The sequence below is a fragment of the Cydia strobilella genome, chromosome 9 (genome assembly GCF_947568885.1).
Source record: "Cydia strobilella chromosome 9, ilCydStro3.1, whole genome shotgun sequence".
In the NCBI taxonomy this organism is placed as follows: domain Eukaryota; kingdom Metazoa; phylum Arthropoda; class Insecta; order Lepidoptera; family Tortricidae; genus Cydia; species Cydia strobilella.
This window is the reverse complement of record NC_086049.1, coordinates 6,898,558-6,926,534: the sequence shown is the minus strand read 5'-3', so window position 1 is coordinate 6,926,534 and position 27,977 is coordinate 6,898,558. Positions and strand designations below refer to the sequence as shown.

General features: G+C 41.9%; 1 protein-coding gene across 1 annotated transcript; it reads right to left on the bottom strand.

Annotated features, from left to right (window-relative positions):
- Window positions 1-7,773: 7,773 nt before the first annotated feature.
- Window positions 7,774-27,915, bottom strand: LOC134744141 (protein PHTF1). Its single transcript, XM_063677840.1, has 15 exons — window positions 27,776-27,915; window positions 27,001-27,081; window positions 25,207-25,352; window positions 24,033-24,238; window positions 22,727-22,866; window positions 21,014-21,154; window positions 19,421-20,006; window positions 18,126-18,240; window positions 17,326-17,439; window positions 16,508-16,686; window positions 13,005-13,144; window positions 11,886-12,114; window positions 11,281-11,376; window positions 10,364-10,606; window positions 7,774-9,695 (listed from the first exon to the last, which is right to left on the bottom strand). Exons 2-15 carry the CDS (start codon window positions 27,018-27,020, stop codon window positions 9,546-9,548), a joined length of 2,505 nt encoding a protein of 834 aa, XP_063533910.1. The 5' UTR covers window positions 27,021-27,081; window positions 27,776-27,915; the 3' UTR covers window positions 7,774-9,545.
- Between the last annotated feature and the right edge of the window lie 62 nt (window positions 27,916-27,977).

Sequence of the window (27,977 nt, the reverse complement as noted above, 5' to 3'; positions counted from 1 at the left end):
TTGTGTTTAATTTATTAGTAGTAGTAGTAGTAGTAGTAGTAAATCACTTTATTGTACAAAACAAAAATTGATAACATGAAATTCATATAAATTTAGGTACAAAGGCGAGCTTATCCCTATAAGGGATTTCTTCCAGCTAACCTTAGAGTAAATGAGTGGAAAATTCGAATTAGATAGATAGACAAACTTACAGAACGTACAATAATATTTGAAAAGGAAAACTACAATATTAACGTCTACGAATAACTAAAATACATCAATTGCATTATGCAATAAAATAAATATGTACTAGCATACATTAAATATATAGTACTAAATAAATATTAAATAAATATATATATATATATATATATATATATGTATAATATATAAATAATATATATATATTAGCACTCAACCAAATCACAGTTCGTGGGAAAGCCAAAGCTTTTTCAGATTAACTTTGAGTGATGCTACAGACCGGGACCGTTTGAGCGACAGGGGCAACTCGTTCCACAACTTCACCGCGCGCACTGTGAATGAATTTGCGTACGTTCGAGACTTATTCGAAGGGATAGCAAGCGTAAGATTAGCACTAGAACGTAAGCGGTGATCACTTCCTTCAGCCAGATAGTTAAATCTCTCGGTTAGGTAAGATGGGGAACAGGGGTTGAAGAGTGTTGAAAAGCAACGACAGAACATGCACATCCCTGCGCTGGCGGATCGGTAACCACCCGAGCTGCTTACGAAAATTAGAAATGTGGTCGTATTTACGGAGGCCATACACATACCTGATACAGACATTTTGTAAGCGCTCAAGTTTATTCAGCAATTCCTCATTACGATCCAAGAACGCAATGTCACCATAGTCTAGTAGAGGGAGCAAGAGAGAGCGGGCAAGAGTCAGTTTGGTACGAAGAGGGAGGAAATTCTGAAGTCGTCGAAGAGAGTGTAGGGAACCAAACATTTTTTTACTCACCTCAGCCACGTGGGGTTCCCAGGAAAGCGTCTGGTCCATGATGACACCCAAATTTCGGACAGTAGAGGAAAAGGGGATTTTAGTCCCATCAAAAAAAATGTCAGGTATCACCATGTCTGAGAGCTTAGCTACATAGTAAGGGCCACCAATGACAATTGCCTGCGACTTCTGGGCATTAATCTTCAAACCGAATTTGCACGCCCAATCCCGTATGGACTCTAAATCAGAATTGATTTGAGTAATCATTGAAGCAAGATCATCTATATTAGCCGCTGCATAAATCTGTAGGTCGTCCGCGTAAAGATGGTATGATGACGTAAGTGCTTTCGTGATACCATTAATGAAAATAGAAAAAAGAAGTGGCGAAAGTACTCCTCCTTGCGGGACGCCAGCGGAAAGCTCACACCAGTCGGACAGCTTGTCGTCGACTCTGACACGCTGGCGTCTGCCAGTAAGGTAGCTACGAAACCAGGATAGAGTGGTTTGGGATATGTTAAGACTGCTGAGTGTGCCCAGAAGGATGTCAAAGTCCACTGTGTTAAAGGCACTACTGAAGTCGAGAAGAACAAGGACAGTTAGCATTTTGCACTCTATATTAAACCGGATGTCGTCGGTGACTTTAACTAAAGCGGTGACTGTGCTGTGCCCGGGGCGGAATCCAGATTGGAATGAGTTAAATAACAAATTTCTATTAAGATAGGATAGGAGACGGCGATTAACATAATGTTCAATAATTTTTGATACTACAGGAAGAATGGAAATAGGACGATATTGGGAGAAAGAAGCAGGAATGGAGGTTTTCGGTAGAGGGGTGACATGGGCACACTTCCAGGAAGCCGGAAACGTGCCCGTGGATAGGGAAAAATTTATAATGTTGGAAATGATAGGAGAGATGAAATCCGCCGCGAGCATGAGCATATCTACACTGAGGTTATCGTCACCGACGGCTTTCGACTTGATAGTTTTGAGGATTGCTTGTGTCTCTTGTGCAGAAATACAGCCGAGCTCAAAAAATTCTAAATTGGAGTTAGATGTAGTAGTCGCAAGAAGCGATAAGGTGGAACTTTTAACTGACGGATCAAGTGTTACCGGCGAAATACTGAAAAATTGATTAATACCGTTTACATCGAGAAAACTAGAGCAACTTGATTGGGATTTGCCCAAGCCAAGGGATTTTAAAAACTTCCATAACTTCGCAGGGGGACAGTCTTTAATTGAGCTGTGAATGTATCGACGCTTTGACTCCCTACAGACTTTGTTGCAGCGGTTACGCAGTGACAGATACTTCTGGCGATTATCATCAGAGGGATTCAATCGAAATTTTACGCGGGCTCGATCTCGCTTGGCCATCAGTAGTTTAATATCCGGCGTAAGCCAAGGCGCAGGAAAGTGTTTAACGCGCATAGGTTTCAACGGCGCATATTTGTCAAAAGTCGCAAGCAACATATCATTAAAAGCCCTCACCCTCATGTCTATATCTGCAAGACGATCTAACCCTTGCCAATCTGCACTAGATAAGTCAGCATAAAAGGCTTGCAAATCCAAGTCCCGCAGGTTTCGCCGCATTATAATTTTGTGCTTTCGTTTTGGAGGACGGATTTTAAAAGCAGCGTATATTAAATCATGGTTGGAGAAGCCAGCAGCATTAAACTGACCATGAAAGGAAACTAAGTTTAGTTTATTACATCCATGTTTGATTTTATGGTGAGAACTGAATCGTACGGTCAGTTCTAATTATTGGGCATGATATATATGAAATCACCACTTCACTTAATACCTAAGGTGGACAGTTAGGAAAAAAATACATTTTGTTGCAGGCATCTGTTACGTATGGTCTCAGAAATAGCTATGTGCTCTGCAAATTATCGACACTAGCCCTTATTATTATACCAATAAAGTATATAATTTATATATCGTAGTGTGACTACTTAAAAAACACAAATCAAAAATATTTAATAAAATTATTTGATTTGTTTCCAAAGTTGTGTTCAGTCAATTTCGGCTACGACCGCTTATCTACTACTGCAAGCTTAACACATGTCTGTTCGTAGTTGCTTTCCTCTACAAAGCGGGAAAACGCTAGGCCGCGTGTAGCGCTACGAAAACGTTGGCAGTTAATGCGGTAATTGACCATCGCTAGACCTTATGTCGCTGCAATAAGGTTTACGAATCGTCAGTTGATATTATGTACCTATATGTCTGGCTTTATGGATGCCGATTCATGGGTGGTTAGGCATCTATTCTACTTACCTAAAACCCTGATGCATGAAGTATCATACTCATATTGCTAAAAACAACCAAATTCACATAAATTAAGAATTTATATCGTCATAAGTCATAACAAGTCATCAAGGGAACTTGGTTAGCACTTGTCTTGTTTCAGTATATCAATATTGATGTTGATACTTTATGCATCTAAGGGTTAACCTTCTGGACGCCAACGACGGATATATCGGAACCGCAGGTCCAACGCCAAAGACGGATTAATGCGTCACAGACCACAGAGCAACGTAGACCTACGTGCATGTCGGTGACGTGGCGTTCGAGTGACAGCTTTTATGTTTGACGCGGCGTCGAAAAGGTTAAAATTGTATAAATTGGTGATAAATAAAAAATGGTGAGTAGGTGGATAAAATTTATTCAAATTCGCATTTCATGCTATTCATGTTATTTTATTCTAGATTTTTATCATACTATTTTTAAAAGTTCTTTATATTGCACATTAATGTGCAACTACAAACAAAATAATAAGCACCAAAAATGCAACTGTACTATGATTGTGAAAGATCACTGAGAAATGTTTACATTTGCAACATCACGTTTATGCCAGACAATATATATGGTTGACCGATTGTCGTTTGGGAACTATATAATATAACATATTTTGCTCGTTGTATAATACTATACCTACTAGCTTTTGCCCGCGACTTCGTCTGCTCCAATCCAAACTGCTTTTTATCGATTCCCCATACAAACTTCCACCCCCCTTTTCACCTCCTTAAATGATGACTTCTGGGATAAAAACTACCCTATGTCCTTCCCCGGGTCTCTAACTATCTCTATACCAAATTTCAACTAAATCGGTTCAGCGGTTTAAGCGTGAAGAGGTAAGAGACAGGCACATTTATAATATTTACAGGGTCGTAGCGTAGCACTCGTACCTACCTAATACGCTCGTGTTGCGTCGGATATAAGCGTGATCGAGCAAGATACAAGCAGTACAGGGCGACGTTTGATTTCAAAAAGCTTTTTGATCGCGTAGATAAGCGACGTGCTGCTAAGTAAGCTGTGTATCATTGACTTTTTGCCTAAGCTGCTTCAGTTTTTCGCCAGTTATCTGCGCGACAGACAGCAGTATGTACAGCACGGATGCTTTGTATAATTGTATCCGAACCATACCACACACGTTCGGGAGTCAGCCAGGGTTCGATTTTGGGTCCGTATCTCTTCGGGATTATGGCAAATGACTTGGCCTCAGTACCTAAGTATGCAAGATGCCTACTTTATGCTGACGACTTGAAGCTTATTTATGGAGCACAGCATTTATCGGACTGCGTATCTTTACAAGACGACTTAGATCGAGTTCATCTATGGAGGAGGAGGAGGAGGACGCCAATGACGTATATATCGGCACCGCAGGTCCAACGCTAAAGACCGATTAATCGGTCATAAACCACAGAGCAACATAGACCTACGGACCTACGTGCATGTGCATAAAGTTCAATTTCAGTTTTGACGCTTCAGTGACGTGGCGTCTAGATGACAGCTTTTGTGTTTGACGCGGCGTCGAAAAGGTTAAATGTATAAGTTATGGAAGGTAGAGGTAAGGAAATGAATCTTCATGTATCAAAAAGTGACCGTAAAAAACAGTAACTAGGCGGCGCCACCATACACCGAAATACTATCAAAAACAACCTACGTAATTTGGTCGGGTTATTTGTTGCCTTATATGGTTCATGTTATACTCATGTCCCAGAGCCTAACTAGCGCCGCCGGAGAGATTAGGAACTATTATTTAAAGCTGAAAGCGGTCACTTTTGCAACAATTATGCCATAAGAGATTGGCATCCTTTCTATACCATCCATAGTATAAGTTACACATATAGTTGCTCAAACCAAATTGTCATTAAATAAGAACCAAAAAAACCATACTCATGCTTTTCTTTTGGGTGCTAGAGTAAGACAAAAATAGTATGATGTTTGAATTGAGACAGTCCTTTGACAAACTATATTATATTGATTACATAATTGTATGTATACACTTTTATATGAAATTACACAGTGAATTGGTTTTAACTGTCATACTGTGAATTTATTGAATAAAATGATAGACTTGGACACATACCTATACCTATAGGTGCGTTCTCAACTTCTCATACGTAAATTATTCGAGATAAGTAGAACTCGTATTCAGTCCTAAAATACGAGAAAACACGTAGAAACCATAAAACTATTTCATAAAAAAACCTGACAAGTGCGAGTCGGACTCGCCCACCGAGGGTTCCGTACTTTTTAGTATTTGTTGTAGCGGCAACAGAAATACATCATCTGTGAAAATTTCAACTGTCTAGCTATCACGGTTCATGAGATACAGCCTGGTGACAGACAGACGGACAGCGGAGTCTTAGTATATAATAGGGTCCCGTTTTTACCCTTTGGATACGGAACCCTAAAAAATACCGTCGTGCCAGAAAACTGCCACTACACGAATTGAGTCTTTATATAAATTTAAAAGGTGGACTAAGGGAGTTTGGCAAGAGTTTGTTGACCCTTTTCCAGGTCGCACCTAGAAAATTTTCCCAACAAATCCAAATATAGTAAACCGAGTCGAATCGAATCAGAACAAAAAATCTATTGATATTTATTATTTAAAATATTTCTTATGACTGCGTAAGGTGCAATTTTAGTGTGGTCATATGAAAATGAAATGAAAAATGATTTATTGGTTACACAACAGGTTTTAACTAGAATCTAAACAAGAACCTTCTTTTAAGTAAACAGATACTTGTGCCAGAAGGATTCGCTCATATCAATGCAATATTTGAAATTATTAACAGATTTTTCACCTCAGCAGCTCGAACAAGCCTACTTTCGTCACTCCAGGAAATGAAACAATGTAACTTTTTAATTTAGTGAAGGCCATGAACTTCATACTTTTATTAAAAAAAAATTTATGGTGTGGTACGGTACGGTACGGTAACCTTTAATATGTTCTCACTACTGATGTGAAAAATTATGTGTGCAACACGAGAGCAAAGTTATTTTACATCTCGTGTTTTTGAGTCCCGAGAAAGCGAAAGATTCTATAATTGAATCACGAGCGAAGCGAGAAAATAAACACTCGCAAGAAAAACTAACTTTCCTCTCTTGTTGCACAAATAACTATTTCATCGTGATCAGATTCGCCTCAGCGTTAAATTACGGTGATTCACTTGTCACATTTCCCGAAAGACCAATCTAGTTTGAACCATAAATCGGATTGCTTAGGTTAAAATTAAATTGACACGTAGGTACCTATGTGGTCGATGAATTAATGATGAAATCGATTAAAGCGTTAATTTACTTAGGTACTATTCTTGCAAATTGAATTAATATGTATGAGAATGTCAAGCGAAAAGCGATTCCGAGCGACTTCGCTTGACAGTTGGCTACATTTTTCGCGGGACCACAGAATAAGTAATAGTACTACCGTACAGAAAGGAAACTTTCTACAAAACTAAAGTTTGACAGCGATTCAGGGCTGCTGTCCCGTTCTTATGTGTGGTACTATCCCTTTCGGCTATTTAGCGTTGTCCAAATTCAGGGTATTATCTTATCCTCAGAATAATAACTAATCTTATGTTATAGGTTGACTGAAGTAGCATGACAAATAGGTACGAACGTTTCCGAGAAAATACGATAACAAACATTTATGCACTACATCTATATCTACTTATGAAAATAGAATAGCAACATTTAAGTGTGACTGTAATTATTTAACTAAGATAAACTAGGAGCAATTCAAAACGAACAAGAATCTAGTGTACTGACTAAATAACCAAGCTAATGCATAAATGGTTGCTGTGAATTTGTTGGCATGGCAACCTGATAAAAATATGTACTTAGCCTACTTTTAAAACACATAATGTTGGATTATTTTTATTTATTCTCCAATAAAAACTGTCTTTTACTTGAACACCTACTCGTATAAGTAACCAAAAAAGACAGACTACGTTATTAAACTTTTAACATTAATCGTAATTGGAAACGTAGATTTCATGAAATATATATATCCATGATACTTATCAACTCTCACTACCAACTTGTTGCTACAATTTGGACTAACCTCTTAGTTACGGAAAGATAAATCCTTCGACGCAACAAGTTTTTTCACCCCACACTTTTCCATCTTAACCCAGTCCATAAACATATCACAATTTTCACATTGTAACAAGTATTATTTAAACTACTAACACACCTACAATCCTACATTGTAGGAATTGTTTGACATGATGCCAACGGCCGCTTTCTATCACCGCACCGCTCGCCATCGGCAGGGTGTTCATCCTCACACCCTAGCACCTAAATGGTCGCGTACTGTGCGGTTTAAGAGGAATTTCCTCCCGCGTACGCTTCGGCTGTGGAATGAGCTCCCTGCCGAGGTTTTCCCGAGGGGCTACAGTATGGGGTTCTTCAAAAAAGGAGTGTACAGGTTTTTAAAGGGTCGGCAACGCGCGTGTAATATCTCTGGTGTTGCAGGCGTTCATAGGCTACGGTAACTGCTTACCATCAGGCGGGCCGTATGCTTGATTGCCACCGACGTGGTATTAAAAAAAAAAAAAAAAAAAAAAAAAAAACATCTACTTATTAAAGAAAATTGACATTTTCGCCACGAGTTACCGAGAAAATATAATTGTGCTCCCAAGATAATATTTATTTGTGACATCAGGCAATAGATCCATTTTGTCAGTTGGTAGCGACATATTGACAACCGACAATGGTAGCTTTTATCATGATTGATTTAGGTAAATAACGTCTTTGTTAATCGTACTAGCCAGATAACTAATGGCGGAAAAGCCCGAATTATAATAATATTTAGTTCACAAACCTTGATAAACTCAAAATGTACTATTATAATAAGGCAGAGGTTACACAGGTTTCGATATCAATATTAACTCAAGTCAACATATAATCATAGTGGTAAATTGAGATCAAAACGATAGTGAATGAAATATCAAGGTAATTTTTCTGTTAATTATGCGTCTATAAGAAGTTAATTTTTTACTTTATTACATACCTACAAAATAAATCAGTCTCGCATTCATGATCAGTTATCATGAAAAGCAACTGAGCATCGGTGAACCTTATGTCATTGCAATAAGGTTTACAAACTGTCAGATGTGTGAAATTTGGTATAGTTGAAAAAAAACTATTTGCACTGATGAATGTTAATATCGCTCGAAATTACTTTAATATTATTTTACAATAGTATAATGAAAGCAATAACATGGATGGTATGTGCTTTACCGAGACTGCTCGCTCTTTTTGTCTTTCTTGTATTCGTAAAGATAAAAAATTTATGAGTAATCGGTGCAAACTATATTTCGTCAACTAAGTCACAGCAGAAATAGCTACGTGAACAATATAATCAAATCGGTACATTATGTACTCTATTTAATTATCAGAACAAGGCTTTTCTCATTTTTGCTTTCATAACTGCTTTTGATGTAGATTAATTTTGATAATTGTGAAAATAAATATTGATTTTAAACATAAGATAAAATGGGTCACTTCACTTAAAACTATTTCTTGTTATCTAGACATTTGCTAAACTGCACATTGTTGAACGGCAAAAAAGGTAGGAACACTGAACTATTTATGCAACAATTTTGTGCACTAAGTAACTATTTTGGCTACAATACAATGCATACACGTTGAATAATTATAATATACTATCATTATTAAGTAGACACGAGGTAATAAAGTATAGGCTATCTTCCACAGATTATAAATTTTGGAGTACCATTCAAGAGACGAAATTGAATTTCTGTTTTATCAATGCCCTTTTTCAGGCGCGTATAGTTTGTATATACGTAACTACGTATCTGAGGGCCTACCGTAGACAACCAATATCGAAATTTCGTTATCTGTTTCTCTATCGCTCTAGAATATTCGAGCGATAGTGAGGCAGATAAAGAAATTCCGATTTTCGTTTTTAGCGGTAGGGTCTCCGAACTAATTGGTCGCGCGAGTAGTTATAAATGCTTCACTATGGCTTGGCCAAACGTCACGGTAATCGCATGCGATTTGCAATACATTGCGGCATTTGGTCGATCGATTGAATTCGTTGCTCCAACTTAACCAGCAATCTAAAATCGCATGCAATTTATTGCAACGTTTGTAGCCTTATGTTTTTGCTAGACAATATTCAAAAGTTGTTTGTCATTTGTTAAAAACCTACTACAAAGCAGGTAGGTAGCGATTTGATATTGTAACTTGCTAGAAACGTAAACAAACTTGATAAGAAAATTACTAGCTACTTCATTTCTTTTTCTAGTGACCTACTTTGAACGACGTGCATTATACAACGGTAAAATATTTCATTATATTATTTGATTTTGATTTTGTGTAGTTTTAACTTGAAACCCAGCATTTCCGATAAGACCCCAGAGAGGGCAGACAGTATGACTACCTTTGTTATAGTGTATAAGTAATGATTGGCACATATTCCAGATATCTTGAAGGGCGAATCCAGCTCCTGCAACAAAAACATTACAATTAACAAAGATTCATTGATCGTTTTAGAAGCCTAATTTGTACTTTGTACAAATTTGTACTTCGAATTAGATAGCTAATGTAAATGGCGCTGTACGGCTCCGTACATTAACTGCGCTGCGGTATAACTCTGGTTGCCAAAAGTTGACGTTTGACAATTCAGTTCAGTTTCTACAAACTCGGGGCACGATTATTCCTTTCTTTTCTTGATGATCATTAATGAAACGCTAAATAGTATTTATAGGTGACTACTATCATCCTAGCTAGTTTTCTAAAACAATTGAAAATACATATTCTTATCTAAGAACAATGATTGATTTTCTACCTTATGTTATCGGGGTTAAGTTAGGAAATCGAATTTATTAAACCCATTTAAAATTCAAATTTCAAACGCCACGAATATAGGGGCCCGCGTCAAGGCCTACAAGGTGAGGTGAGACTGTGGCACAAGGTCGATATGACAAATTTTCGATCAGATGGTGTATCCAGCAAACGTTATGTTTATTTATAGCAATGTCACAATTAAGGGGCTCCTCGATGGCTAAGTGCAGGTTGATCTGCTCCATCAGTATGGCGGACAGGCAGCCGCGGTACTTGCGGTTCACGTTGCTGCCCAGCGTCAGTAGGGATAGCTACAGACTAGTACAGTACCTTGAGCAAGTCCGCGGCGAGTTTGAGCACATTGTTGGCGACCGTGAGCTGCTCCTTGCTCTCCGGGCGCTGCTCGATGGCTAAGTGCAGGTTGATCTGCTCCGTCAGTATGGCGGACAGGCAGCCGCGGTATTTGCGATTTACGTTGCTGCCCAGGGTTAGAAGGCGGAGGAGGTAGATGCCGAGGCAGCTGCTCCACACGAGGGCTTCGAGTAGCCAGCTCGATTCGAGGGTTATGGAGTCCTGAAAATGAAAATAACTAGTAGTTCGCCCCGAACATACACCTCGTGGAATATACAATCTGATCCCCTAACTCGTTATGCTTCTCAAATTTGAATTCCTACGTCCTCCGTTTCTACAAAATTTTATGGATATTGGATAAAAAATATGAGATCATCATATCATCTAATATTCGTAAATGGAAAGTGCACCTCCAGTTGAAATAAAGAATTCGCTACGTTCGGTTCATAAAATCAATTAACTCTTTAATAGTTCAAGCTGGTTCTTTTCCGGAAATAAATTAGCATGTCGGATGATAACCGTGTTTAAATGAGTGTCGAAAAAAAATTTTTTTAGAAAGCAATTCACTGCACCAATTCTTTTCTATTATACATACATGTACACACACATATATATATATATATATATATATATATATATATATATACTATATGGCTAATGTCCTGGATAATGTTCATAAAAAATTGTCTGCTTGTTTATATTTTTCACGACAAATCAGACTGTTCAGTAACTATACCCTGGCAAATCCACTTTGTCTCTAGAAAAAGGCGCGAAATTTCAAATATTCTGTAGGAGGAAAACCCTTCGCGTCTACATTTTTTAAATTTGCCGCCTATTTTCTACTGGCGGAAATGGCTGACCAAAATATACGCTTAGAGAAGCGCTTATATCCTTACCCTGAGCAAATGAGCGCTGACGCAGGCAAGCAATATTATTGTGAGCATGAAGGCGGCAGATACGATCACGTCTACTGAGCGCTGAGGCCCGCGGCGCTGTGGACAAGGAATAATAGATTCAAGATTACACAACGAAAGAAAAAATTACCCATTGTGTCCGGTCAATTTATCGGTTCAAGCGCTGACTAGGGTTAGGGTTACAAGTTATTTGTCAGAGTCAGAGCCACCATTTTAATGGTTAGTGTGAAACACAGATATTTTCATTCACTCATTCATTCCATTCGTGCCAACTTTCGTGAATCGGCCTGTATATCCATACTAATATTATAAATGCGAAAGTGTATCTGTCTGTCTGTCTGTTACCTCTTCACGCTTAAACCGCTAAACCGATTTAGTTGAAATTTTGTATAGAGATTTTTGAGTCCCGGGGAAGGACATAGGGTAGATTTTATCCCAGAAATCATTCTTTATGGGGGTGAAAAGGCTGGAAGTTTGTATGGGGAATCGATAAAAAGCAGATTGGGTAAAAAATAAGCTACGCAAATTACTAACTCCACCCAGACGAAGTCGCGGGCAAAAGCTATATTACATAAATTTAAACATACCCGTAAATATGACCGAGTGGAGAGCCAAGTCTTGATATTCCTCACGGTATTCAGTCTAAAATGTGGCAACTCGCTTTTTCTCGCGCGTCTCGCCGAAGTCAGATGCGAGAAAAGTTTCGCGTAGAGAAACCGCTGCTTGAAGGCCCTCTCTGCCACGGCCAGTAGGAAAAATACGAGACCGCTGAGTGCAAAGCGTAGTGCGCATGATATTATATTCGTCGTTATTTCCCTGGAAATAAGGTCCAATTTTAATGAACCATATTGTAAAACATTCACTGTTGTGAGTTATGTGACACCTTTTTAAAGGTTAAATAAAGAACAGTTCATTACTTGCTGTCTACAGTACCTGCTGTACTTTACATAAAAGTATAAAACATTCAATAAAAATAAAAAGCATGTTAAGATTACTTTAAATTGTTAATAACTACTTAATTCGAGAATCCCCGAGAAAACGCCACCTTTTGCCGTTTGAGAGGTTTATATTTTATAGGTACTTTTTAGGGTTCCGTACCCAAAGGGTAAAATTCCTAAGACTACAATATCCGTCTGTCTGTCTGTCACCAGGCAGTATTCATGAACCGTGATAGCTAGACAGTTGAAATTTTCACAGATGATGTATTTCTATAACAATAAAAACCGGCCACGTGCGAGTCGGACTCGCGCACGAAGGGTTCCGTACAATTACGAAAAAAAAACAGCAAAAAAAACACGTTTGTTGTATGGGAGCCCCACTTAAATATTTATATTATTCTGTTTTTAGTATTTGTTGTTATAGCGGCAACGGGAATATATCATCTGTGAAAATTTCAACTGTCTAGCTGTCACGGTTCATGAGATACAGCCTGGTGACAGACGGACAGCGGAGTCTTAGTAATAGGGTCCCGTTTTTACCCTTACGGAAACTAAAACTAAAAATTACAAAACACTCGGTGGGCGAGACCGACTCGCACTTGTCCGGTTTTTTTCAAATCCAACTGACTTCCTTCGGATCTAAATCTAAACTAGAGCGTCAAACATTTGAATTAAAGTGCATTTTTTTTTTTTTTTTTTAAATTTAAACTATTTTTAATTAAATCTAAATATCATACATAGGTACTATCCAGTGGATGACGGACTTACCATATATTATCACCAAAAGCACCATTGAATGTCGAGATCAGAGACCCCTGACTATAGTTGCAGATCAACGAGGGAATGTAAGTCAGTAGCGACAGCGATTGCAGCTCCTCCTCACATCTAGTATCTTGTTCTATGGCAACCTGCAAACAAAAAGGTTGGCTTTGCCTTTCGTATTTGTTTTCAACTTAACACAGGCCCACTTGCACCATTCCACTATCCCGGGGTTAACCGGTTAAACCTGGTGTTACCATGGTTACCAGTACAATTTGACACTGGGTTAACTGTTTAACCGCTTAGCCTCGGGTTAGTGGGATGGTACAAGTGGGCCTTAGTCAATTATACCTGTGCTGCTATTGTTTAACTCGCAATTAACTAACTATATATACAGCTGCGTAACCTTCACGAGTAAGAGTATAGGTGCCGACTGCCGGCAAATACAACAGTGTAACTTTGTAAAGGAGCCTGGGGTCCTCTTGAAAAGTAATCCCAAGAATTGGCGTAGGCACTAGCTTTTACGAGCATGAGCAGACCGGCCCGGCCCACATGCAGCCGTCGGCCGCCATGGTGCGCCCCGGTGTGATAGATACCTGGATGAGCCTGGCGGCGGGCGCCACGAGCGCCACGCTGGCGGCCATGAGTAGGCCGGCCCACATGCAGCCGTCGGCCGCCATGGTGCGCCCCGGTGTGATAGATACCTGGATGAGCCTGGCGGCGGGCGCCACGAGCGCCACGCTGGCGGCCATGAGCAGGCCGGCCCACATGCAGCCGTCGGCCGCCATGGTGCGCCCCGGTGTGATAGATACCTGGATGAGCCTGGCGGCGGGCGCCACGAGCGCCACGCTGGCGGCCATGAGTAGGCCGGCCCACATGCAGCCGTCGGCCGCCATGGTGCGCCCCGGTGCGATAGATACCTGGATGAGCCTGGCGGCGGGCGCCACGAGCGCCACGCTGGCGGCCATGAGTAGGCCGGCCCACATGCAGCCGTCGGCCGCCATGGTGCGCCCCGGTGTGATAGATACCTGGATGAGCCTGGCGGCGAGCGCCACGAGCGCCACGCTGGCGGCCATGAGTAGGCCGGCCCACATGCAGCCGTCGGCCGCCATGGTGCGCCCCGGTGTGATAGATACCTGGATGAGCCTGGCGGCGAGCGCCACGAGCGCCACGCTGGCGGCCATGAGTAGGCCGGCCCACATGCAGCCGTCGGCCGCCATGGTGCGCCCCGGTGTGATAGATACCTGGATGAGCCTGGCGGCGGGCGCCACGAGCGCCACGCTGGCGGCCATGAGCAGGCCGGCCCACATGCAGCCGTCGGCCGCCATGGTGCGCCCCGGTGTGATAGATACCTGGATGAGCCTGGCGGCGGGCGCCTCGAGCGCCACGCTGGCGGCCATGAGTAGGCCGGCCCACATGCAGCCGTCGGCCGCCATGGTGCGCCCCGGTGTGATAGATACCTGGATGAGCCTGGCGGCGAGCGCCACGAGCGCCACGCTGGCGGCCATGAGTAGGCCGGCCCACATGCAGCCGTCGGCCGCCATGGTGCGCCCCGGTGTGATAGATACCTGGATGAGCCTGGCGGCGGGCGCCACGAGCGCCACGCTGGCGGCCATGAGCAGGCCGGCCCACATGCAGCCGTCGGCCGCCATGGTGCGCCCCGGTGTGATAGATACCTGGATGAGCCTGGCGGCGGGCGCCACGAGCACCACGCTGGCGGCCATGAGTAGGCCGGCCCACATGCAGCCGTCGGCCGCCATGGTGCGCCCCGGTGCGATAGATACCTGGATGAGCCTGGCGGCGGGCGCCACGAGCGCCACGCTGGCGGCCATGAGCAGGCCGGCCCACATGCAGCCGTCGGCCGCCATGGTGCGCCCCGGTGTGATAGATACCTGGATGAGCCTGGCGGCGGGCGCCTCGAGCGCCACGCTGGCGGCCATGAGTAGGCCGGCCCACATGCAGCCGTCGGCCGCCATGGTGCGCCCCGGTGTGATAGATACCTGGATGAGCCTGGCGGCGAGCGCCACGAGCGCCACGCTGGCGGCCATGAGTAGGCCGGCCCACATGCAGCCGTCGGCCGCCATGGTGCGCCCCGGTGTGATAGATACCTGGATGAGCCTGGCGGCGGGCGCCACGAGCGCCACGCTGGCGGCCATGAGCAGGCCGGCCCACATGCAGCCGTCGGCCGCCATGGTGCGCCCCGGTGTGATAGATACCTGGATGAGCCTGGCGGCGGGCGCCACGAGCGCCACGCTGGCGGCCATGAGTAGGCCGGCCCACATGCAGCCGTCGGCCGCCATGGTGCGCCCCGGTGCGATAGATACCTGGATGAGCCTGGCGGCGGGCGCCACGAGCGCCACGCTGGCGGCCATGAGTAGGCCGGCCCACATGCAGCCGTCGGCCGCCATGGTGCGCCCCGGTGTGATAGATACCTGGATGAGCCTGGCGGCGAGCGCCACGAGCGCCACGCTGGCGGCCATGAGTAGGCCGGCCCACATGCAGCCGTCGGCCGCCATGGTGCGCCCCGGTGTGATAGATACCTGGATGAGCCTGGCGGCGGGCGCCACGAGCGCCACGCTGGCGGCCATGAGCAGGCCGGCCCACATGCAGCCGTCGGCCGCCATGGTGCGCCCCGGTGTGATAGATACCTGGATGAGCCTGGCGGCGGGCGCCTCGAGCGCCACGCTGGCGGCCATGAGTAGGCCGGCCCACATGCAGCCGTCGGCCGCCATGGTGCGCCCCGGTGTGATAGATACCTGGATGAGCCTGGCGGCGGGCGCCACGAGCGCCACGCTGGCGGCCATGAGCAGGCCGGCCCACATGCAGCCGTCGGCCGCCATGGTGCGCCCCGGTGTGATAGATACCTGGATGAGCCTGGCGGCGGGCGCCTCGAGCGCCACGCTGGCGGCCATGAGTAGGCCGGCCCACATGCAGCCGTCGGCCGCCATGGTGCGCCCCGGTGTGATAGATACCTGGATGAGCCTGGCGGCGGGCGCCTCGAGCGCCACGCTGGCGGCCATGAGCAGGCCGGCCCACATGCAGCCGTCGGCCGCCATGGTGCGCCCCGGTGTGATAGATACCTGGATGAGCCTGGCGGCGGGCGCCTCGAGCGCCACGCTGGCGGCCATGAGTAGGCCGGCCCACATGCAGCCGTCGGCCGCCATGGTGCGCCCCGGTGTGATAGATACCTGGATGAGCCTGGCGGCGGGCGCCTCGAGCGCCACGCTGGCGGCCATGAGCAGGCCGGCCCACATGCAGCCGTCGGCCGCCATGGTGCGCCCCGGTGTGATAGATACCTGGATGAGCCTGGCGGCGGGCGCCACGAGCGCCACGCTGGCGGCCATGAGCAGGCCGGCCCACATGCAGCCGTCGGCCGCCATGGTGCGCCCCGGTGTGATAGATACCTGGATGAGCCTGGCGGCGGGCGCCACGAGCGCCACGCTGGCGGCCATGAGCAGGCCGGCCCACATGCAGCCGTCGGCCGCCATGGTGCGCCCCGGTGTGATAGATACCTGGATGAGCCTGGCGGCGGGCGCCACGAGCGCCACGCTGGCGGCCATGAGCAGGCCGGCCCACATGCAGCCGTCGGCCGCCATGGCGCGCTCGGCCCGCGCCACCACGTACCAGCTGATGTCCACAGCTGACAGCTCTGTGCGTAATGTCGAGCCGCGCTCCCACATAGTGCATTTCACTGTAAAATTGATAACATTTTGTAATATTCAATATTTATATAATTTATCTTCATTTTTAAATATATTGAGGAATCTGGAAAACGATCAGTCAGTCAAAGTAGGAATTTTTGGTCGGGAATTTAGAAAAAGGTACGTGTTTGTCGAATTGCGATTGTATACATAGGAGTGGCAATTTATAGTTATTTAAAGTTTTAAACTATTCGAATTTAAAATACCCAAATAATTCAAAAGTCTTACGAGTTAAGTTAGGAATCCTATCACTTGATTTTTAGGGTTCCGTACCTCAAAATGAAAAAACGGAACCCTTATAGGATCACTTTGTTGTCCGTCAATACCCTTTATCTCGAGAACGCGTGGAGGTATCGAGTTGAAATTAAAACCATATAGTAAGGTCTACAGCCCCATGAAGCTGTGAAAAATCAAACTTCTTAGATAACGTAAAAAAGATACGTATCTATATTTCGACTCTCAAGGAAATCTAAATTTATAGGGTATTTTGCCGTTGACCCAGAACTATGAAACTTGGCAAGTAATATCGTCTTATAATACAAATACACAAAAAATTCTAAAAACTAAAAATTTGAAAAAAAAAAGTTAAATTTGTACGGAACCCTCGGTGGGGTTTTTTTTAACCGTACCTGTATCACTAGTAGGGTCAAGTAAAGCGAAGGGGTCCCACGAGCTGTCTGCGCAGTGGAACCCCACGTCCGAATGGGCGCCCTCCGACTGTGACCCGTAGCTGCTTTCCTCACCTGACAAAATATATAACTCGTGTTTATACTCGTCGTGTTTTACTCGTGTGTGTCGTGTGGTGTGTTGTGTGTTGATAGTCCTCGAATCCTCAACGAATCATGGTATTTATAATGTTGTAGGTAGATAGGTCATCAAATGGAATTACAAGTAACACGGAGTCGTTGGTCGTCGTTGTCGGGACGGTCGCCAAATCAAAGTTAAGAGGTTGCCAGGAAATCAACATTGTTTATATGTCGCGAATGACCCAGTGTGATTTTATCACTACAATGTAAAACTGAATATTTAACACAGATGTACAAAACTGAATTTTCATTATAGTCTATTTTTTTTACTATGTGGTATTGCCGATAGAAAATAGTAATGGACGCTAATAAATTTGTTTTTTTACATAGAAAATGTATCGCGAAGTACTTTATAACCAAAAAAAAAAAACAGACTGCAGGGGGCCGATATTTGAATTTCGGTTTCGTCACTCGAAAATCAGTGGAAAACGGCGAAATAAAAATTTTCGAAATACGAGCGATAGAAATTGTGAATCCAGTGGTATTGACCACTCGTTTTCAATGATATTAGTAGAATTTAAATTGCTAGTAGTGGAGATATTATTGAACGAAATACACGACGGTCGAGCGGTCGAAATTCAAAAATCGGCCCCCAGTATGTTAATGTAGTGGTAAATGCTTACTGTTAGTAGTTTGGCCAACCCAGTCCGACATGGTATGGTGCGACGGCAGTGCGATGGACGGCGCCGACGCCGAGCATTCGCCGTCGGACGACGATGACTGGTAATTCTCTAATTTCTACGAGTACATAAAAGGAATGATTGCATTACTAATAAGGTACCTGCACCAAAGAAGGCCCGGTTTTTAAGCTTGTCTTCTTTCAATATTTCATACTTTTATACGTGCTATTGGGTTCAAGTGTTGCGTCCATTTTAGCTATTACCAAAGACCAACTGCAAGTTAATATTAATCATCAGAGAAATAAAAATAACGATGGGCCTTCTTTGGTCAAGGTACCTTAGATGTGACCTAGTGACAGTAGTAGTAACCCAAATGAATATGTAAACAGATTACTGCTAAATTAAGAACACTTTGCATTAAATATCGGAGTTTAAGTACAATCGTTCTAAATTTTATATAAAAAAAGAAAAAAGGATGATGATTATTATTTTTTGTTTCAAAAATTTACGAATTTCAAAAAATTACTCCTGCTAAGTAAAATTCGATCTAGTGTACCTATCAGAAGTAGGACTTTATTAGTATTTGTGCTACAGAAATAAGCTCTTTTTTTGAAACTTGTCAAAATGTGAAGAATGGAAAACTAACTGTTATATACACCAATGTGGTGAACAAATCATGCTGTCAATAAAATACAGAAAGATTCACCATAACAGGCAAGAAAGATTGAATTAAATTAATAAAATATGTGATAATGAAAATGTTCGTAGCGTAACTACAGGGCGGCACACGATGTTAGATGATATTTCTTTTCATTTATTCATTCCATTCGCGCCACTTTACGTGAATTTACCTGTATATATAGCTACCTGGATTCTTAGGCTGAAAATTGATGCCATCTATCGCCTATTATGATAAAAATAGGGATGTTAATATTTTTTGATAATATAAAGCAAACACAAACAATACAAAAGGTAATCACGGTCTATATCCCGGTCAATATAAGTCTAATATAAAGCAAACTTAACTAGAAATACTAGTTATAAAATCACAAATAAAATCGAAAAAAAGTAATCAGAGAATTTAACCACGTATTACAGGCTCCCAGAATCAATAGATGTGAAAATTTCGTAAACTCAAAGGATACTTTAAACATCTTATAGACTAATATTGTCTTCGGTTACCGCGATAGTTACTCATGAAATAAAACTATGAAAACGGATTATATCGCGTATATTATATACTGTAAGACTTATAGACTGTAAGTAAAAATGATCATAATAACAGTATCGATTCTTACCTTATCTTTATTTTTAATAGGATACTCCTCGTCGCTAGTCTCCCTCGGTATAATTTCCGCAGCCCACGACTTCTTGAACCGCACCCCGACCCTCTTGCCCTCAGGAGCCGGCACGGACCCGTCAGACTCAAGACTCTTCTCCGATTTCTCATCATCTTCCTTCTTCAGCCTTTCAAGATTTCTAAGTAGATTAGGAACTGGTTTAACACTTGGTTCGATCACTGGTTTTTCTTTCTCGTTGACTAGTTTTTCCTTTGGTCTATCGTCGCTGCCGTTGGAGTAATATCCGTTCAGGCTCTCAAAGCCATCGTCACCCTCGGCAAACATGGCTCTTGCTAGGTTCATATGGGCCTGCACATTGAAACTTTCGAGCCTTTTCTTAGTTAATACATTCTTATAAGAGAACGAAGGTTGTGGCACTTCTTCTGGCGGTGGGGTAAATGTGACTATTGGGGTGGAGACGTCAGTTTTTGACCACGCCATGTAATCTTCGTCGTCAGAATCTTTGGCTTTCATGGCTTTTTTAACGATAGGCTCCATGTTTTTGATGAGGTTTTCCTTTATCAATTCTTTGTTTTTACGTTGTCTGCAATAGAAAAATCATTTATAAGCCAGCCTATCATAAACTAGTATGAATAACGTTAAGATGTACCTACCTACATTGTTTACTTAAATAGTACGCTACTGGTAAAGATAGTGAATGTTAGACTTAAGGCTGGGAGTAGTTCAAAATAGTAAGTACAGTTTATATCTTCCACAACAAAACGAACAAATATACAGTGTGGAATAAATTAATGGGCCCTGGAGGGAAAGTGCCTTATAACCTTAAGCTAGCTCATTTTACTTAAAGGAAACATTCTTTTATTTTTAAAAAGAAACAAAACTGCATTCAAAGTTTTTTTTTTATTCGCTTGTCTGGCCCAGGAATAGAACCAACTAAAAATTCCAAAAAATAAACACTCGGTATTTCATTCTACTAGTCGATACTGTTAATGTTAATGATAACATTTCTCCAAGAAACATTAGGTCTTACACTCGTCTGTCGTACAAAATATCCATAAAATCGAATATTTAGTATTCATTGTGAGTTATGGATTCTGAAAAAAAAAGCTATAACTCACGAGTGAGTTATAGCTTTTTTTTTTATTATGTCACTAATTCATACGAACCAAGTAGGTATAAATGAGTTTTACTTTGAAAATACTGACGTTTACAAATTTTTTTTTTGTTTATGCTTTAAAATATTTAATTTGATTAACTTAATAGCTGTTTCAAATATTTTTACACATTTTTAAATTGTGGCTGAAGGCCTGTGCCTCCGATGCCTAAACTGCCAATAAAATTCAAAATGGCGGACGAATTGGACGAATGTTTGAAATGTCACCGTATTTAAGAATGATTTCGTTTAAAATTTAGTTTTTTCTTCGCAAGTGTGATGAAAACATTGTGTGTAACTTCGGGGGTAAGAATATTGTTACCTGCGGCTGTCGTGAATATATAAGACTCTTGTACAATATTTCACTTACCCCCCACGTTGCACAATGTACTATTAAATGATTCCTTACGGCAAGTTAGTGACATCCAGCTACATACCTCAGTGCCGTGTTGAACACGTCAGCCCGGGACTGGCGGCGCCGGTACTTGGGGGGCTTGGCGGGCTTGCTGTGGGTGGATGTAGCGCCGCTTTCCCCTGACCCGCCCGCGCTGCCGCCGTCGCATTCAGAACGCGCTCTCCTACAAAGTATACTTGTAAATATACTTTTCACATCACCTATTCGAAAAGGGAACTTTTCTTCCCTGCTAGGAGGGATCAAAGTGGCACTTTTCTGTTCAAGGACATTTTGTTGCCAGTATGAAATATTGACACAAAGACATATGAAATTAGTATGCATATAATCGATTACAATTTCTTTATAATCGATTACGTGCATACAATTTTTCTAACTTAAATAATATTTTGTTGAAATTGTAAACAATAAATGTAATTAGCGTATTTTAAATTAATTAATAGCATATTTAAATTAAGTAAATTAATTAATTAGCGTAATATTTACAAAGAAAAGTAAAAAAACATTAGTTTAATAATTTAATTTTAATTTTTACATTTTAGGTCTCCTTAAACGCAGCCATACTTGTCTATGCAATTTAAAAAGTTTATATTTAAAGTTTTGTACAAATATTTCACAAAGCATAATTATGCGGTTCTGTATTGTGTATAAGTTTGTAAATACTTAGTTTAAATCAATAACTTTATAATAATAAATATAAGTGATATCAGTCTTCATAGTGTTCTTCCGAAGATTTGGTTCAAAGGGGTAAGAGCTAATTTGTTACCAGAAAAATCTACAAAAATAATGTACTTGATTTTCATTGTATCATTTTAGGTGTTTGCTGCTGTCTTTGAAAAGATATTAGGTACATAATTATGAGCTGTAGGTACTTTTAATTTGTCAGTACAGTCACGTCTGAAAATATCGATACTGACAAAGTGCCAGAAGTATGTACCTATACTTAGGGTGTGTATACATATTTTTGGCACTTTGTCCGTATCGATCTTTGCTTAAAATAATAATGTTTTGAAACCTAATATATGTATGTAATTTCCTCATAGGTGATGTGAAAAGCAGTATGTGTCACATGGTAGCAAAATTATTTTCACCTTGGGCGTTAACACTTGAATCCCTCACTACGCTCAGGATTCTATGTTAGAATTCCTCGCTACGCTCAGGATTCTATTATAGAATCCTTTGCTTCGTTTAGGATTCAATTGTACGCCCTCGCCGTAAATATGTCATTTTGCTCCCTTGTGACACAATCTACTATTAATGTCAAACAAACATTTTACGAGTGTCACCAGATGAATAAAAGTGGTAACCATAACAAACCAATTACGAGTATGTTCAATATAGTTTGTCAAAGGATCCAAGTACCACCCACACAGTTATAAGACTTATAAGGGTTACGAATTACGTTAACAGTGTGGCCGGTGCTTCTCACATTGTTAATTTGTAACTTTTATAACAAACCATCCACCGCTGGTCAGGAGTGTTCAGTTAGTATGGATCTTCTGTACAATTTAGGTCCCGATTGAAAATCTTAATCACTCGCTAATATTCAAGCATTTATCTCAGTGGTGCTCAAGATCTGTGAGTGATGCTCACTTGCTCAGGAGCATCAGGCCGAATCGGTCAGTACCGGAAGTATTGCGGCAGCTTGCTATGGCTCCATCTACTCGTAAGTGGTGCTTACGAATTGCAAGTGCATCAGGATCATGAGGCCGTACGACACCAGCAGTTAGGTCAGTACCGGAAGTATCGCGGCAGCTTGCGGCGGTAGGTGGCGCGCGGGCGGACGCGCGCGAGCTCCATCTCGGTGGTGCTCACGATCTGCGAGTGCACGATGCTCAGAACGACCATGAGGCCCGCTGGCACCATCCAGCAGTTGGGCTGTAAAAAAACTTTACACATAAATATTTTTTTTAAAGTTTTGCGTACTGAATAGTTAGACCATTTTTATGCTGACTTAATGTTATTAAGTGCCGCTCGTCCTAATATTGAAACAGGTTGACAAGCGAAAAGCTTAAAAATTATTTTGTATAATACAATCTTAAATTTATTAGAAGAGCGATGTCACGTAACTCTATGTACTACTTTATTTACCTATTTGTTAGTGATGTAACGTATCGCATTTTTCTTATCAATTTTTAAAACTGTCAAAAAATCAAAAAACTTAAGTTTATATATTGATGTTGACAAAATTGGCTATTGGAGTAATAAAAATTAACTAATTATAAAGGAAACAAAGCAAGGGTTGGTGTGCGCTTATTGTATATCGGCCCAAACCAATTTTAGTCGGTTCCTATATTTGGAACACGGTGTTGTAAATAAATCAATAAGCATGCTATCTTTATGGTTATCATAATTCACGCATTAACATGGCTATCACGTAAAGAACAATGACATATAATTGTATGATATCCATGTATTAATATCGATTATTTAATTAATTATATCTCATTTAGTATCCATGGATGCATAGTTCATTTATTGCCTATCATGAGTAAACAAATATTATGGGACACATTAACACAGATCGACCACACCACCACACCACCATGCACACCACTAACAACAATTTGATTTAAAAAAAATTTTAAGTGCAATTTAAAAACTATATATATCAAAAGCGCGTGTTAAGTGCGCAAGCAGCAACTGGACATACTAGCGTCATCAGTCAAGGCCGTCTACCTAACAAATATTGCTAAATCTGGTACAATTGTTTCTCTGGACTCTATAGCGCTTAGTTTGTTGTCACCACGAGTACAGAGCAGGAAGAGAGTCTTACGTCGACAGTGTCCGTGGGCGCCGCGAAGTACAGCACGATGTTGGCGACCTGCACATTCCACAGCGCGAGCAGCACGCGCGTGCAGCTCGGCGACGTCTGCTGCGCTACACGTACAGGGCAGGAAGAGAGTCTTACGTCGACAGTGTCCGTGGGCGCCGCGAAGTACAGCACGATGTTGGCGACCTGCACATTCCACAGCGCGAGCAGCACGCGCGTGCAGCTCGGCGACGTCTGCTGCGCTACACGTACAGAGCAGAAAGAGTCTTACGTCGACAGTGTCTGTGGGCGCCGCGAAGTACAGCACGATGTTGGCGACCTGCACGGTCCACAGCGCGAGCAGCACGCGCGTGCAGCTCGGCGACGTCTGCTGCGCCCACCACGCGTATAAAGCCGGTAAGAAGAGAAGACGGGCGAGTGCGAACCATACTACCCGTCGCATGGATAGAGTCGGCTTTGCTTTGGGGAATGATGAACCTGTGGTAAACACTGAGTTTTAATTAAAGTGGATTGGGTTTTATCCAAGAATCAGCGAAATTAAACAATAATAGATTCGATCTTCGATACCTATCGATAACCCTGGTTATGCGTATTATTATGTATTAATGCAGATTCAAGTCCTTAAGAAACCCTTTAAACATTGTATTTTTTTCCTTGTCAAGCTAATCTGTACCTCTGACTAGGGGCCGATTGCATTTTAATAACTTGCAACTAAATAATATTAGCGAAAGTCTCTTTCTAATCAAAGGAAATGAAAAGTCACTTCCGCTAATATTATTAGTTACAAGTTGTTATGCAATCGGTCCCAGGTCCACGTTAATGAAATGCCAATAGGGGGTATGAGGATCAGTAGATGTTCCACCATCGTCTTCCATTTCTTGTCGAGCTGTTTTGTACTGATGTTACCTCTGACTAAGTCCGCGTCAATGAGATAAGAGCGGGAGTGCAAGAAGTAGCTGTTCCATCATCGTCTGCCATTCCTCATCTATACTGGTGTTACCTCTGACCTCTGACCAGGTCCACGTCAATGAGGTACGAGCGCGAATGCGAGGAGAAGTCGACAATGCGGCGGAGGTACGTGCCGCGCATCAGCAGCTGCTCCACAAAGTCTACCATTGTCTCGCATTCTTTATCTGATCTGTGCTGATGTTACCTCTGACCAGGTTCACGTCAATGAGGTACGAGTGCGAATGCGAGGAGAAGTCGACGATGCGGCGGCGGTACGTGACGCGCATCAGCAGCTGCTCCACCAAGTCTACCATTGTCTCCCATTCTTTTTCTGATCTATGCTGATGTTACCTTTGACCAGGTCCACGTCAATGAGGTACGAGTGCGAATGCGAGGAGAAGTCGACGATGCGGCGGCGGTACGTGCCGCGCATTAGCAGCTGCTCCACAAAGTCTACCATTGTCTCGCATTCTTTATCTGATCTGTGCTGATGTTACCTCTGACCAGGTCCACGTCAATGAGGTACGAGCGCGAATGCGAGGAGAAGTCGACGATGCGGCGGCGGTACGTGCCGCGCATCAGCAGCTGCTCCACCATCGTCTCCCATTCTTCCTTGTCGTATGAGCTGATCTTCTTCTGATACCTGAACAATATTATGTCTATGAAAGTGTGTATAGGCAATTGCACATGAAGAATATTAATCTTGAACATACTTTTATGCCTTATTTTATTTCATGCCATAATGGACATTAGGCAGGGTCTGCCATCTGTACTTATTTTTTATTGTGCAATAAAGTTTAAATAATAATATTTTTTATTTTCACGCAATTTTGTTGTTTGTGGCTAGAAGTACATACTTATGAGTAAGCAAATGCCATTAGGTAAGTGGAATCCTATAATAGTATTTTGTGCAGCAGATACATAATAATGGTTCTTAAAATTCAAGGGTCGAAGTTACAAAATGAAACGAAGTTGAGTTTTGTGAAGACAGGCCCGAGAATTTTAAGACCTAATTATGTACCGGTGCACACAATATATTTTCTAAGACAGCAGGCAACACCTAAAATTATAAATAAAATCAAAGTAAATAATTGTTTATACATCTTTGCTAGAAGTTAGAATAAAAAAAAAACAACAGTTGCATAATATTGTATGAATATCCCTAAGAACACTGCTGTCAGGATCCTTATGACACTGCGCTGGCGCCCGCCGCGCCGCGCTTCTTATGAAGTTAATTTCGATCTCACTTGCAGTCATTTTATTTACAAATAAGAGTACTGGAGAAGAAAAAAAAACGTTTTTGCTGTAGCTCAAATAAAGTGTGTTTTAGTTTTTTTTAGGGTTCCGTACCCAAAGGGTAAAAACGGGACCCTATTACTAAGACTTCGCTGTCCGTCTGTCACCAGGCTGTATCTCGTGATCTGTGACAGCTAGACAGCTGAAATTTTCACAGATGATGAATTTCAGTTGCCGCTATAACAACAAATACTAAAAACAGAATAAAATAGAGATTTAAGTGGGGCTCCCATACAACAAACGTGATTTTTGACCGAATTTTTGACGTTGGGCGGGGTCAGTACTTGGATGGGTGACCGTTTTTATAGATAATGGTACGAAACCCTTCGTGTGCGAGTCCGACTCGCACTTGACCGGTTTTTTAATTTAGCTAGAATAGTGAAGTATAGTCACGGCATTTGAAGGTTTGTCACTGGTCGATTCTATGTAATGGCATTAAGGTTCAAAAGTGACAAACCTTCAAATTCCGTGACTGTACAAGTTATTGAATTTGGAAATTACCGTCATATGCACAACTAAGCAAATATTAACTATAATAAAATAAATAAATAAATAAAAATAAAAAAGCCTTTATTTCCAAATTTCCAATTTTACATTAAAAGTTTTTGCGTGTTGTTAGTAATTTTCTTATAGCTAGTAGTTAGTGTTAAGTTTATGTATGTTATTTACTAATTTAATTTAATTTGGACCCCTCTTTGAGTGGAGGCCTTCTCCAATTCTCTCCATTTTTCTTTCCCTGCAGTTTCATTTAAATTTTCTATGTTTTCTCTGTTTTTCTGCGTACAGGTTCTTCATTTGTTTTGAAATTGTTTTTTTGTTTAAGTTTCTGTTGTGTAGTTTTTTGTTGTTTAGTTACGCTGGGATTACTGGTTAGAGTTTTGTTGCGCATGATTTGTTTGATTTGTTTGTAGTTCTTTCGTTGGAGGGGGTAATAGCTTATGTATTAAAGTGTTAACAAAATTCTGTGTAATTTTACAAATAGTCTTGGTACTTGCCATGCCGCCAGTTGCATCATGATTAGCAGAATGTATGAAGTTTGTTGTAGCCAATAATTTAACTTCAGTTGAGTTTGAAAGCTGGAATAAAATTATGCAAATTAACATGTACAGTTTTAGACAAATTATCTGAAACAAACAATTTATAAATTTTTCGTAATAATACTCTCAGGATTCTTAATACACTTTTTACTATCTCAGGATTCTTAATACACTTATTCCACCTGCCGGGCTAGCACATGATTGGCGCAAGAGTATCTCGCCGCGACATAGACTACCCGTCCCTCTTTAATTCATACAGTTAGTAAAAGACGGGTAGTCTATCTCGCGGCGAGATACTGTCGCGCCAATCATGTGCTCAGCCTACTGTATAACTTGGTCCAATGTGCATTGCGTCTCACTCTCTCATTAAGCAAAATGTGAGACACAAATACACACTGGACCAAGATATTGGACAGATGGAATACCATCCTTAGTTACTAGCCCTTTATTATAATGAATTTCCTTTTTTGTTAAAAGTTTACATGAAACAGGCTCCAACATAAGAAGAACATTTATTTGTTTAAATTTTAACTTTAATAGCTCTCAATAGAGTTGAATATCATATCCGCCATATATGGCTTTGTATGTGGTAAAGGGTTTTAATACAGGGTATTCACACATGGTTATATAGTAAGAAGTGCCACTTACTTCCAATGCATATGAGGCGATCGATTCAAATTCGACAAATAAAACATAATAAAACCATAGTTATGATTACAGAAACATTGCTCACCATTTGGCTTATTGTAATGGCAGTTTATCTGCGAAACTTTCCCACAATCAGCAGCCGGTTTAATGGGATAACTGAAACCGGAAGATTTAAACAATTCATAACATGATTTCACTGGCCCTAGCCAGCGGTAAGCGGTTTCGTATATAAGTATTCAATAGAAATTTAAATGGCATTACAAAAAGTTCAAGGTTATACGCAAAAT

What these genes read in the sequence shown, in the direction of transcription:
- LOC134744141 (XM_063677840.1), bottom strand. Translation starts at nt 27,020, where the DNA reads ATGATGCAACTGGCGGCATG. An exon ending in CCGCCGCCAGGCTCATCCAG is followed by an intron (nt 13,145 to 16,507) that starts GTATCTATCACA and finishes TTTTGTTTGCAG; the next exon opens with GTTGCCATAGAACAAGATAC. An exon ending in TCAGCGCTCATTTGCTCAGG is followed by an intron (nt 10,607 to 11,280) that starts GTAAGGATATAA and finishes TTTCATTTTCAG; the next exon opens with GACTCCATAACCCTCGAATC.